Source organism: Podarcis liolepis, assembly GCF_965112155.1.
Source record: "Podarcis liolepis genome assembly, chromosome: 9".
Classification (NCBI taxonomy): domain Eukaryota; kingdom Metazoa; phylum Chordata; class Lepidosauria; order Squamata; family Lacertidae; genus Podarcis; species Podarcis liolepis.
Window position 1 is genome coordinate 28,150,869 of NC_139564.1, and position 13,879 is coordinate 28,164,747.

The 13,879-nt window shown below is 41.8% G+C and overlaps 1 protein-coding gene across 2 annotated transcripts in view; it reads left to right on the forward strand.

Moving 5' to 3' along the window:
* SYNPO2 (synaptopodin 2) overlaps positions 1 to 6,945 on the forward strand; it is a 96,304-nt gene extending 89,359 nt beyond the window's left edge. Inside the window, exons 5-6 of one of the 2 annotated variants that reach the window (XR_014515980.1) lie at positions 1,293 to 2,746; positions 2,829 to 6,945. Coding sequence is in view for 1 of the 2 variants with exons in the window: in XM_083460269.1 (XP_083316395.1) it covers positions 1,293 to 1,862 (570 nt within the window). In the remaining variant the exon portion in view is untranslated. Of the gene's footprint in view, positions 1 to 1,292 lie in introns of both variants that reach the window. The other variant, XM_083460269.1, reaches the window with a different exon arrangement.
* The last annotated feature ends 6,934 nt before the right edge of the window (positions 6,946 to 13,879 follow it).

Sequence of the window (13,879 nt, forward strand, 5' to 3'; positions counted from 1 at the left end):
GCAAGACGAAAATGTCTTGCGAGTTCCTGCGGGGGTTTTTTCCTCCCCCCCCCCTTTTTCCCAAGCCGCTAAGCCGCTTATCAGCTGATCCTAAGCCGCTAAGCCGCTTAACAGCTGATCCGCTAAGCCGCTTATCAGCTGATCCGCTAAGCCGCTTAACAGCTGATCCGCTAAGCCGCTTATCAGCTGATCCGCTAAGCCGCTAAACCGCTTATCAGCTGATCCGCTAAGCCCGCTAAGCCGCTAATAGCGCTAATCCGCTAAGCCGCTAATGGGCTTGCTTCGCAAGACGAAAAAAACGCAAGATGAAGAGACTCGCGGAACAGATTCTTTTCATCTTGCGAGGCACCACTGTATCACATGTGGATTGAGTTTGGCTAGTCTGGTCAAGGATCGTTCCACCCAAGGAACTGAAAAGTCACACAAAATTCTGTCTCCTTGAATTTGTCTTCCTTGACTCTTTGAGAACTATGATATTTTCTCGCTGTTTGCCCTTTCATATCTTTCTCCTTGATTCTGTTCCTTTCCATGAATTCCACCATAGATGTACTTGATTTGATCACCCCCTTAACTGTTCGCTCTGGTATTCCTGGCCGTGAACCTGCTGTGTTGCAATACTTCTCCAGACCTACTGCAAGCCTGCAAACAGGTTGGGCTAGTAATTGCTGCTAATTGATCTCCTATGTTTCTAGACCTTTCTTGTGTGCAATAATAGTAGATTCTCAAAATTCCTTTGAGGGAAAAATGTTTTATCTAAGACAGGGGTCAGCAACCTTTTTCAGCTGTGGGCTGGTCCACTGTCCCTCAGACCATGTGGGGGGCCGGACTATATTTTGAAAAATAAATAAATGAATGAATTCCTATGCCCCACAAATAACCCAGAGATGCATTTTAAATAAAAGGACACATTCTACTCATGTAAAAACACACTGATTCCTGGTCCATCTGCAGGCCGGATTGAGAAGGCCATTGGGCCGCACCCGGCCCCTGGGCCTTAGGTTGTCTACCCCTGATCTAAGAAAAGGTAGCTGAAATCTCAGGTGGCAATGGTAATGAAACTTGGAGGATTTCTTTTTCCTACAATTTTCCAGCAAATTCCATCTTTTTCTTTTCTAATAGTATTGCTCATACTTTGTTCTTTTTTATAAAATTGAGGGGCTACTTACTTATTGTATGCACAGTATTACAATAGTAGATCACTAGACAAAACCAACCATCTGTTGTTTAATTTGGAAGTCTCTGTCATTGCTATTCAGTGATTGTCATTATATTTAAGGTTTTGTTGTTTCTAGGAAAGAGGCGGAGAACGATCTTTATCACTCCCTGGATGGCCACCTTCAGCCACTTCACGATCCATGTCCCCTGTCTCTCCTGTGGTGTTTCAACCTGCTCCTGATTTTAGCAAACCACCTCCTGCAGCTGATAAGCCTGGGAAGAGGCTGACTCCTTGGGAAGCAGCCGCCAAGTCCCCTCTTGGGCTGGTGGATGATGCCTTCGGCCCACAGACCATTCAAGAGTCGATCGCTGCAAATGTCGTGTCTGCTGCTCGCCGGAAAACACTGCCTGCGCCGCCGGATGAGTGGAAACAAAAAGTGGCTTATGAGCATCCTGCTCCCAGTGCCCATGCAAAATTAGCTTCGTTTGGAAGGAGCCAGTCAGCAGCATTTTTCCCTGCAAAGAGCACAGTGTCTGCCCCGAGCTCCACTGCCCCCTGCAGCTCTCGTCTACAGTATGCATACTATGGCCAACGTGCCCAGACAGATCCTGACATGGTCTCCATGGATTCCAGGTCTGATTACTACCTGTCACTAGCTGACTCCAACTATAATCCACTTCCAAAGGGATGGAGGCGCCAAACATGAAAAGCAGAAGACCCTGTTTTAGCTTCTCTTCTTGAAGTTCTACAAGTCTTAGATTTGAGGGTGAATTGAAAATGTGAAGAAGTGTGTGGGACAGGTGTTGGCTGGCCTGATAAGATATTGACAAAAGAGATCAAGCGTGACCTAAAAAGTAGCACAGCATCCATGCTGTGGATCCATAAGGCTCTCAGAAGCACGACAGCTTTTGATCCCAGCTTCAAAGCTTTTCTTTGTCTTTGGGTGCATGTCAATCAAATTGGTGGAAGAATGAAATTCAGCGGTGAAAGCTTCAGCTGGGAAGAGTGCAACAATTGTGGGATTTGAATGTCTGTAAATTAACCAATGAGCCTTTATCAAGAACATATCCTTGGGTCTTTTGAAAAGCTGTCTTTCTGTTTTCCATCCTAACTTGCTTGTGGCTGGTTAAATGTCCACCTCATATTTGCTGACCAGCCTGTGGTTTTAAAGAAACTCCCTGGTCTCCGTTCAGTGTAAAGGTCCCCACTGACCTAAAACAGTTTCACAGGGGTTGGAGTTTTGACTAAGTCACATGGGGCTTTCCCTAGCAAATCATGGATTAGGGAAGGGCAGGAACAAGCAAAGATTTCCTAAGTGAGGGATAGCCTCTTGATGTTGTTAGGCTCCAGCTCCCGTAAGTATGGCCAATGGTCAGGGATAAGAGGAGTTGTAGTCCAGCCAATCAGAGTTGACAATGCTGAACCAGGTGAACAAATAGTCTAATGGCATATGGCAGCCTCCTAAATTCATGCACAACTTGTTGTTGAGCTCTGCTCCTACTTATAAATCTCAAAACCATATTTGCATGCAAATTGCAGGTACAGTAGACCTTTCTAAAGGGATGAACTGTGACAAATTTCCGGAAGACAGTTATAGAATCATAGAATCATAGAGTTGGAAGAGACCACAAGGGCCATCAAGTCCAACCCCCTGCCAAGCAGGAAACACCAGTTGCAAGGACAGACTTTAGCATTTTGAGGGAGGGTGGAAATTGCTCCTCTAAGGGTGTGGTTTTTTATGACGGGGCAATCAGGTTGAAAACTGGAGACAGGAGGGAGGTTCCCCTGAGTAAGAAACCTGTTAAAGCTCAGGCAAACAGTTCCCAAAGTTGTATGTTACTGGCATTTTTTTTTTAAAGGGGGGGGAGCTGGGAAATCACAATTTTTAATCGTCACCCCCAACCCCTGTTCTGAAAGTGGACTCCAGAAGGGGTGAGTACAGCTGCCGTCATTCTTCATCATGCTGCTTTGGCCTGATTGAAGTTGGAATCAGACAACATCTAGAAGGCTGCAGGTTCCCCACCTCTGCCTTAGAACAACACTGCTTGCTGTCTGATGCTACTCCAAAATTTTGAAAACCTGCAATTCATCCTGATAAACTTCCTCATCCTGTTTACCAGTTCAAAATTGGCAGCTATGCTGGGGAATAGCCTTCTTTGAAGGTTATTCAGCTTGAAATGCAGGGAGGTGAATAAGATGTGATACTACTTTTCACAGACATTCAAAGTCTAGCAAACTAGATGGCAAGGAAATAAGATGGCCTGAAGAAGTGTGGCAATGGTTTGGTGGGTTTTTGTTGTGGTTGTTTTTGATGGGGTGGGGGGAAAGAAACAGAATGTTCTGTGTTCTGCCAGATCTCTAGAACTATTTAATAGTCTCTCTACAGGCATACATGTTGTGGACAGTGAGCCTGTTGTGGCTTATTGCATCTTCGATAGCTGTGCCACCTTCTTAAAATAACCAAACACCTGTTTCCAGCCAAAGCTGGCTTGCAGAATGCGGATTGGTTGCTCCTGTGGCAATTACAAAGTCACTCCCTCTTCTCCACCACCAGCTGGGGCAAAGTTTATAGTGAAATAAACAGCAGGATTGACACTGAACCTTTTATCAGATATACAAGCTGAGTATTAGCAAAAATAGCAATTGAAAAGAATCATAGGGTATGAAGTGCAAAGCCATGGAGGATTTGAAAGCAGATAAGTGTGTTGCAAAAGGAAGAGGTAGGGGTGGGTGTCCATCTTGATTTCTCTCTGTTTCCTATTTCTCCAATCTAAAAACATCTTATTACATGGTATAGAGGCTGACCAAGCAATTGTTTTAAAATGGCCATGTGACAACTCTGATGCTGTCCATTTTGGTATGGGTTGTTACGAGAGCTGATCCATTATACTGTTGCCCAGCACAACCCAAAATGTGTACTCCAGGATCCCTTGAAATGTCATTGTGCATGTGCTTCAAATCTGCAGTCATATTCAGTCGTGTGCAATGCCACAAATAGTACCCCAGAATTCTCTTCAGATCTGAAACGGACCCTGTGATATATGCACAGTTGTCAATAGGGATGAGCAAATCTGTCAGTTTCAATATCTCTCAGTTTCTCATTTTTCCACTCTTAAATTCAGTTCTCCGCATTTCCATATCAACCCCCCCCCCACTGCCGAAATACCCACCACTTTGAAAATACACTAGCATTTAGTACATAATTCTCCTTATATACACATTTTGGTATTCACTTTTGATTAATATACATATTTTGCAAAGCAGATTTCTGAAATCTAATGCAACTTCGTGTGGTATTTTTGCCAATATGTGCATACTTGTGCATAGCCTAGTATGTGCATGTGCAGACCGGCAGACAGGCATACAACCCTCCAATCTTTAGAATAGCAACCCTGTGAGTTTCATGGCTAAATTTGGTAAGCTGGTCTCACAAGACCATCTGCTTGAAGACATGTGGCAAAGTCTGGTGCATGAAGAAATTATCCCTAGCATTTGAACACCACAGGGATAAGGATGACCTCAAAATCACAGGGTAGATAAGGTAAGTGGGAAGTAATGCCTTAGATTTTGTTCAGAGTGATTTGGAGGCACATGTCTCCTTTGGAGCTTCAGAAGTTGCAAATGTTTGTGAAATGTGAACCTTACCAACCCTTCAGTGGCTCACATTCTCTTGTGTCACTAGTATATGAGTATTTGTCATGGAACTTTTGATTTATCAAGATATCAAAACATAGATATAGTGCAACTTTTCCTCAACCAGTTGCCTCTAGACATTTTGGACAAGCTTTTAAAACATCTGGAATGCAATAGGTTGGGAAAGGCCACTATAGATCAACAATGTAGAAAGTCAGTTTTGTATAGAAGTAGATTTCTGATAAGTGTTCAGTGGTTTGAGCCTAGTTTAAGGGAGCCTGTATAGAAACATGCATTAATTCAATTCAGCAATATCCAACCTGGCAGCCTCCAGGTGTTGTTCAACTTCAACTCCCATGATCCCTCACGATTGGCCATGCTGTTTAAAGGCAATGGAAGTTTTGGTTCACATCATCTGGAAAGTATCACATTGGCTGTCCCTGGCTTAACCAAAGTTAGGGCCAGTCCAAGACATTTTATTGCCTGGGGCAAAAGGCAATATGAAACTCCACGTTGTGGATTTGAGACTCATGTGCTGGTTTACTGGGGGCCAGAATAAGTCCCAAGGGATCAGGTTTCTGTTTTGAAATAATTTGCCTTTCTATCTGGACCATGATTAATTAGCTTCCCCCAAACATAAATGTAGCCAAATGCAGCTACACACCCACCCTGCCCTTTCTCAGTATTGAAAAATCAACCATGAATGTTTTCTTTCTGAATATTTGTACGAAACCTAATATGGCACGGATAAAAGCATGAAATCATATCTGATCAGAGCATGGATACTTGAGGCCCCTTCAAATAATTTTCCCATCACAAGAAGGACTGTAAAGAGAACTTGTGTCTTTCTGTCGGGATGTTCTCTGCTCCTTGTGAATCCTGAGAACAGTAACCCTGAGGATTGTCCGCGATGCACCCATCATGACACGTCTGACCACAGGGAAGTCATGAGATAATCAGGGGATTGTGTATGGCTAGGTAACACATGATGGAACTTATATGGAATGTTACAAACCCTTAGCCCTGCCTAATATGGTGAGGGTGACTCTAGCTACTCTGGTTTTAGGCTTCCAGCCACAGGCTCACTGAATTCAATGGGAGTTTTTGCTTCCCGTGGTCCAAAGGTTTTAAGAATTAACCATATCCAAAGCCATTAAGCTAGTTGTGCCGACAGACAAGGTCATGACATGAAATCCTGCTTGGAAGAGACTCTGCCTTGAATTTTTTTCTGTTGAGTCAAACCTGACTAACAGGGCATTATATAGAGCCCATTTTCCTTTTGGCCTTGTTCACACTGTGGCATTATCTACCAGAGGATTTGGTGATGGCCACCAACTTAGAGGGTTTTTAAAAGAGAATTAAACTATACATGGACGATGTGGCCGCATGTCCTGTTTCACAAAGGGCAGCCCTTCGTTTGAAGGGCTGCCTGGTCCAAGTTCGGTTTTAAAGCCAAAGAACCCCCAAGAAGGGGAAACAAGTGCTTTGGGGTTGTCTCTCAACAGTTAGCAGCACCTGGACGGCAGACTAGGCAGGCACAAAGGCACTAGGTGGACAAAAGCAGGGCAGTGATATTGTCGTGTTTATAGGATACCCATAGGATGCTGGACTAGATAGTGTCATCTTAAGTTAGGTTCAGTTGTGGGTGAGGTTTGGTATGGACAGTGTGTCTTCACACACACACACACACACACACACACACACACACACACCGCACCAGTTGTTTCTCAATGAAAACAAATCAGAGAATGTCAAGGGTATTAACGTCTCATTGAATTCAGTAGAATTTGAGCATGCTTAACTTTCTCTGGATACATTAACATGGGTGATTAGACCCTCTAAGGCTGTAAACCTAAGCAAACTCCTCTGGGACTCCAACAGGACCTGCTTCAAGTAGACATGCATAAAATTGCGCTCACACATGTAATGCTCCATAAGACGAATTTGTCTATTTCATATTGATGACTGATTAGTCTTTCTAATTCATTGCAGGTGTGATTTTTGCACCTAGTTCCTAATCCAGTCCTTTTGGCTTTAGCAGAATTGCCACCCTCTTGTTCTTTCTGCATGGTTCTTTTTTTTCTCTCTCTCTTCTGAAAATTTAAATCCCATCTATCTCCAGTACATGACACATGAAAAAAGTAAGACAAGGAAAAGAAGGGTAAATATTTAAAAATGTGCATTGATTCAGATGATGTTCCGAAAATGTATGCTAAGCCTACAAACAAAAATCTTAAGCTGCTTCCTCCTGCTGTGCTTTACAATAGAAGGAGAGTGAATTTAAATTCTGCTCTGAAAAAACTAATCTGGATTTGCCATTTCACTCGACATGCAGGGATGTCTGCTTGGGTGTTTGAAGAAAATGTTATTAATGTGCAGAGGGGATGCCTTATGATTTAGGAGTTCAGATTTTGCAAGGTTTGTCATAACTAACTTGGTGAGGAATGGCCACATGCTTCGCTACGATCTATTCAACTCAGCTTCTCTTAAATGCCATTACTTTGTTTAGAAAACTGTAGTGGAAGAAGAGATATTGTGCTTTGTAAGATTAAACTGATGGGGCAAAAAGCAAAGTTTCAGGAGATCAGATGAGACAGCAGAAAAGGAAGTGGGAGTACAGACTCAGATGGGGCATGAATGCCACTTAAAAACTTGATGGGTTTAGTGGTTTGCGGCAACACTGGTGGTGTACTTCTCATTTTTGCAGATTCACTGACCATACATATAGTGATCAACTGCATTACGCCAATGTGTGTGGCCCTGAAATCACTACAGGCTGATAAGAATTTTGACTGTCATAGACTATGAAAAAATAAAAAATTCCTTCCAGTAGCACCTTAAAGACCAACTAAGTTAGTTCTTGGTATGAGCTTTCGTGTGCATGCACACTTCTTCAGATACCTGAAGAAGTGGTATCTGAAGAAGTGTGCATGCACACGAAAGCTCATACCAAGAACTAACTTAGTTGGTCTTTAAGGTGCTACTGGAAGGAATTTTTTATTTTGACTATGGCAGACCAACACGGCTACCTATCTACTACATAGACTATGAAAGTAAAGGTTTCAGAGGAGGCTTAATATAAAGGAAATCTTTGGAAGTTTGGACAGGTATTGCTTAAAATGCTGGGGACTGATGCACATTTGTTGCATTGCTGAATGGGTAAATAGAAGCTCAGCTTTCTTGAAATTACTCTTAGGATCCCATTTATTACTGAAATAACTGTGGAACATCAGAAGGACTGAAGTAGCTTGTGTTGTGCAGTGCACAGTTTGGTTTAGTATTACATCTTAAGCCGACTCCTGGTTTGTTTTCCCCTAACAAACCATGGGCGGTAAGAAAAATCACATTCTTTTGCTTTGCTTGCACTGTACACTTTCTTCCAGCCCCACTTCTTTGATTGAAATAGGTATATGCAAGTTTTGTGTGAGTTCTGAACATTCACTCAAGTACTTTACTTTTTTCCCCTGTGCCTGTGTGTAAAGGAACAGATCCTATCTGCTGAAGGAAGAAAATACTCTGGCAGTATTAAGTAGCTGTTACTGACATTCCAACAGATTCTTACATCACAGAGATTTCTGCATAAAAGATGCCAGAGACTCTGAATATGTGACTGAAAGTGAATTTTCCATGTTTATACTAGAAGAAAGATATCTTACTTTTGTGATTATTTTGTTTTGCTTCAGTGCAAGTTAGTACCTATTACCACTGCCTTTGCATAACAGGTAAGATTTGTACTCTTAAGTTTTTTTTTCACTTTCACCAGCTGTTAGGTTGCCAGGGAATGACACTTTTGTTAGAATGCATGAGAGAGTTGTAAAATGGTATCATCTAATAAAGAAATGATTTTACCAATCAGATGAAAGACTTAACTTTATTTTTTCCCCATTTGTGTGTGCCCAGACATAAAACTCATAAAAAAACTTACTTCCTCAGTTTGTGCCACACTGTGTTTGTCTGTCCGTCTGACCATCACGACACCGGTTCTGCAAACTTAAATAAATCTTTTTATTATTGTTGTTTATTAAATTTGTATACCGCCCTATACCCGCAAGTCCCCTGGTAATATATCCGATACAACAGGTTTCATCTAGAGACTACAGAGAACACATAGCATTACAATTTCTGCAGCACTATTTAGTCCTTTTTCATCTTTTTTTTCTCCTCCCCCACCAACGTTTTAAGGGTCACTTTTGATGTCACCCTCCCCCACTCTCAATTGATGCGTCGCCCAGCTGCTCCCTCCCTTCTGGTTGCTTAGCTACTATCTCATAGCTGGGTAGCTTCTCTCTCAACTGTGCAGCTTCTGTGTCTGCCTGTCTCTCTGCTTCTGGAAACACTGGAAGCGGTGTGTGTGTGTGTGTGTGTGTGTGTGTGAATATTTCCCCTCCTCTTCTGTTAGGAACTGACCTTCCTGCAATTGCATTCCCCAATCTTCCAATCCAGACCAGCCCCTGACACAGATAACACAGGGTTCCATTTTTAATGCCTACGTGTCATCTGTGAAATGGTGATGCCTCAGTGGCAGAACACACGTTTCGCATGCAGAAGGACCCCAGTTCAAGCCCTGCCTCCTTAGTCCTCTGCCTAGAATTCTGGAGACCTGCTGCCGCTCATTGTAGACAGTGGCTTTGTACATCTTTGTAAACCATCGTTAAACTAACCTATGGTTTAAAAGTGAGCATTCAGAGTGCTGGTGCACCAGGCTGAAATCACTTTGCTCCACCCCCACTCATGCTGCTCCTGCCAAAATTTTCAGAAGCATGTAAAAATGTCCCCTGAATTCCAAAGAGGTCTTTAGATAATTTAGGCCTGCATGTCAATGAGCTGAACAGGAATTCACATACCAGAATTCTCTCTTATCCAAGCTAGTCCTGCATATGGTAAACTATATTTAATTAATGTAATCTAGGTGCATATTTATGGTCATTGCTGATTGCATAGACACACAGTAAATTACCGGTGAAGTGGGAAATTACATTTCTTGCTTCCGCAGACAGCAAAATATCCACAGAACATTGGTTTATTTGAGCTGGGGTTTTTTTTATGTACTCTAGTTTTCTTTAGTCAGGAGTTGGGGGGAAAGGAAAGAAAGAAGAGTGGTCTTAGTCCATGTCAGTCTTCATACATGAGCAAGATTAATACAAATGGCCTGAAATAAAAGAAAATAGTGTAATTTAATCAATAATGCACGGGTTAACATACTTTCACTTCCATCAATAAACACACAGGACCATCAAAACCAATAAAAATTGTATAGTTTTTAATGTAGTTAATAAAATGCTAATCCCTTTTAGATTTAATCTGTTATTTCCTGATATTAATAGCCAGCTTTAGTATAATCAGAGCAGATCACTCTGTGTTTGCTGGAAAACATCGTATTTGAAAGAAAGCCAACGTGCTTATCCCCAAAGCATTTCTAATGCACTTTGTCTCAAGGGACAGATAAAAGATGGAAGCAATATCTGTAGGCCCAATAATTTAACCATATAAATTATGATGCACAATGCTTCTGGTATCATGACCCGTGGATCACAAGTTTTGTTTTAAATGTAACCTAAAATCCAGAATGACAGTGTCATTTGCCGGGATGCTGGTTTTCTCTGTGGTCAGGTAAACTTTCAATCACAGTAGATGGCTTCGAATGTGGAATCTATTAGATCAAGTTGTCATTCTGTTAGCAAACCAATTTTCTAGGTTGTAAAAATAAGCTTTGCTATGTGAAAACTAAAGATTTGACATAAAACAAAAATTAGGTGACTTATAAGGCGTGTTGAGTTTTTCAGCTTTCAAATTCTAAAAATGAGGGGAGCTAAATAATTGAAACATGACTTGGGAAACTTGTCATTTGCATTTCTTCTTAACTGATGCCATTACTTTCTAATGTTGTTTTACGATTACAAGGTAATGTTGTATGCTTCGTAGTATATATCTTAGGCAGAGAAACAAAAATTTATATAACATTACCTGACATTTTCAGAAGGTAAAATTAAAATTCTTTGGTTTTCCAAGAGCAGTTAATGTGTGTTTTAATCAAATGTAGATTGACCAAGCTAAATGTTGTCCAATCACAAAACATATAGCCAAATTAAATTCCTCACACCCCACAATGTATTTTTAAGACCACTCATTGAATAAATTCTCAAAAATTTAAATTTCACCCCCTAAAAAGACATTCCCTGAGATCTCGACACAAGGTTGAATTCAACTGCTTTGATCCAGGAGCTGCTTCCATATATGGGGACCTTGAGAGACTCGGGTGCAGACACATTCCTGGTACAGTACAGCCCAAGGCTGATGTACAAACAGAGAAGCCAGTACAAATATGGAGCTCTTGTTGGTGATGCAAAAAACTTAGAATTAGGTTCGGGGGGCCCAAAGGGGTCCGCTACGGTTGGAGAAGACGGGTAATGTCCAACCAAGGAGAGAAAGAAGCAAGAGGCTTTTTATTCTGTTGCAACCGTTTTCCCTACGCAAAGGTGACAAAAGGTATGCGGAACCCTGCCGAAAGGTAAGTCCAGAAATTTATACAATCGCAATTGTGGGTGGTCTTGTTTGTCAGTTTACAAGCTAAGGGGGAGGTACATGGGTGCAGGGTGCAAAAGGGAGGTTTGGATGAAAGATACAAGGTGGGGTCCCAATCCTTTCTACATGAGTAAGGTAGTACCTAGAAATCCAGGGAGAGATGGCAAATGATGTGGTTACCCGTTTTTCTAGAATAAGAATAGGGATGAGAGTTTTATCTAAGAGTTGAATTCCTCTTCCCGCAGGGTCAAAGGAAATGGATCTGGTCATCTGGCACTTTACAGAAGAAGGAAGGGGAGCTGAGTGGAAGGGATTAGGTTGAGGCTAAAAATAACGTTTACACTTTCATGGTTACAATAAAGCGATGCAATTTGAATACATGGGTTCCAGTTCTTATTTTCCTGAAAGTAGTTACAATCATTGAGAAGTTGAACAAACACTGATAAGGCACAAGGATACAAAGGGGTTAATTTCCATTGCAAAGACCCCAAATGTAACAAGTGCGTAAGGGTCAGAGTTGGGATTCACTTTTACAAGTAGTAAACAAACAATTACAAGAAAAATACCTAGATACAATTTAGAATTACCTGGATATAGTTACAAGGAAATGCTTGGATACAATTATAAAAAAAATACTTGGATACAATTACAAAAATAGAGATAGGGTAAATTCAGGAAATAGGGTTAATAGGCAGTGCAGGGAGGAAAGAAAAATGCTTTATTTGACAGAAAGGAAAGAAGGGATTCGAAAGAGGGGAATAATGGCAGAAGCAAATTAAAAGGAGAGCAGATTAAAAAGCAAAATTGAGGGAAAGGTTCATATATCTCTTAGGTTGTCTTCATTTGGTTTATTTGGTCTTGGTTTTCAGCTTCTTTAGCTATTTTTCCTACGCCAATGGCAACTGGATCGGAGCAAAAGCACATTTTATTTTATCCAAATTTATACAGAAATGGCACCGTGTTTGTAAATATTACGAGCATTTGATATTTATATGTGCCAAACAGGATTTTAATATGTTTTGTAATGGATGCAGAACACTACTGTACTTGAGAAAGTGTGATGCAGAAGTAATTTAACAAACAGCAGGCCAGAAAAGTGGTGCACTTCTAGTTCTGCCCATTAGAGGGCAGAGAGACCTAGTAGCAAAAGCCAACGGATTATTTGGTGCATTTTATATATGTACAGTACTGTTTAGAAAAGTCCCTACTAAAGAGGACACAATTGTATTCACATCAAATTCAGGGAGCCATTGTGTCAGCTCTCATATTTATCTGCTTTGATGTGGTCACTGGAGATATATGCACTCTTTCCAGCAGGCATAATATATGGATGAAGGATTGGATAAAACTGCCCGCCCCCTTTTTCACATCCTTCCTCTCTTGCCCCTGTCTTTGCTTTCCTAGAACTCATTTTTGATACCTGACAATCTACTGGCTGGGTCATTACAATCACAATATAGTCCCACTCCTCTGCACACATTACAGCAAAATCATTATACCACTTTGGGCAGTAAGGAAGAGAGACAGTTTAAATTGTTTACAGACTAGGAGACTATTGGAAAAAGTATAACTTGGGGACAGAGTGCTACCTCCAATGTTGCACTATGCACTGCCAGTAAACAGATGCTGTGCTTGATTGAGGGATTGCATTCCTGAAAATCTAGGGGGATGCGCATATTCATATGTTCCCCTTTAAAGCTCTTGTTCTAGTCTCGTTTTCCATAATGATTGATGCTTTTAAAAAGTGTTTAGAGGACTAAAACAAAAGTAGGGAGGCCCACAGAAGTGATGCCAACAAACAAAGTGAATTTTGTGAGTTTTTACTGGGAAACTTTTGAGAGTGCAGGTCTAAGGCTGTGTGCACACCATCCGTTTGAGAGACACCCTTTCCCCGAAATATTCCTAGGAACTCTAGTTTCCCCCTTAGGCAACGGTAAAGGGACCCCTGACCATTTGGTCCAGTTGCGGACGACTCTGGGGTTGCAGCACTCATCTCGCTTTATTGGCCAAGGGAGCCGGTGTACAGCTTCCGGGTCATGTGGCCAGCATGACTAAGCCGCTTCTGGCGAACCAGAGCAGCACACGGAAACGCCGTTTACCTTCCCGCTCGAGCGGTACCTATTGATCTACTTGCACTTTGACGTGCTTTCAAACTGCTAGGTTGGCAGGAGCAGGGACCGAGCAACGGGAGCTCACCCCGTCGTGGGGATTCAAACCACTGATCTTCTGATCGGCAAGTCCTAGGCTGTGTGGTTTAACCCACAGCGCCACCCGCATCCCTTACCTTTACTTTTACCAACATGTAAAGAGGCAAGCATCAATTGATCCTGCGACAATGAGTCAGGAACTATGGCTTCTCTGACACTGGTGCATTGTTTGGCATTGGGCAATCGCTTGACCTAGCTGCAAGACTGATGGGAGAGTTCCTTAGCTAATAGTTATTTTGCAGGAGGTGATCCAGGCATGTCTAACATATTCCACAGAACATTTGTGACTGTGAATCAGAATTCACAGTCATACGTTTAGGCAAGAACTAGGAACAAATTGTTTCCTCTTCAGCAACCTGTC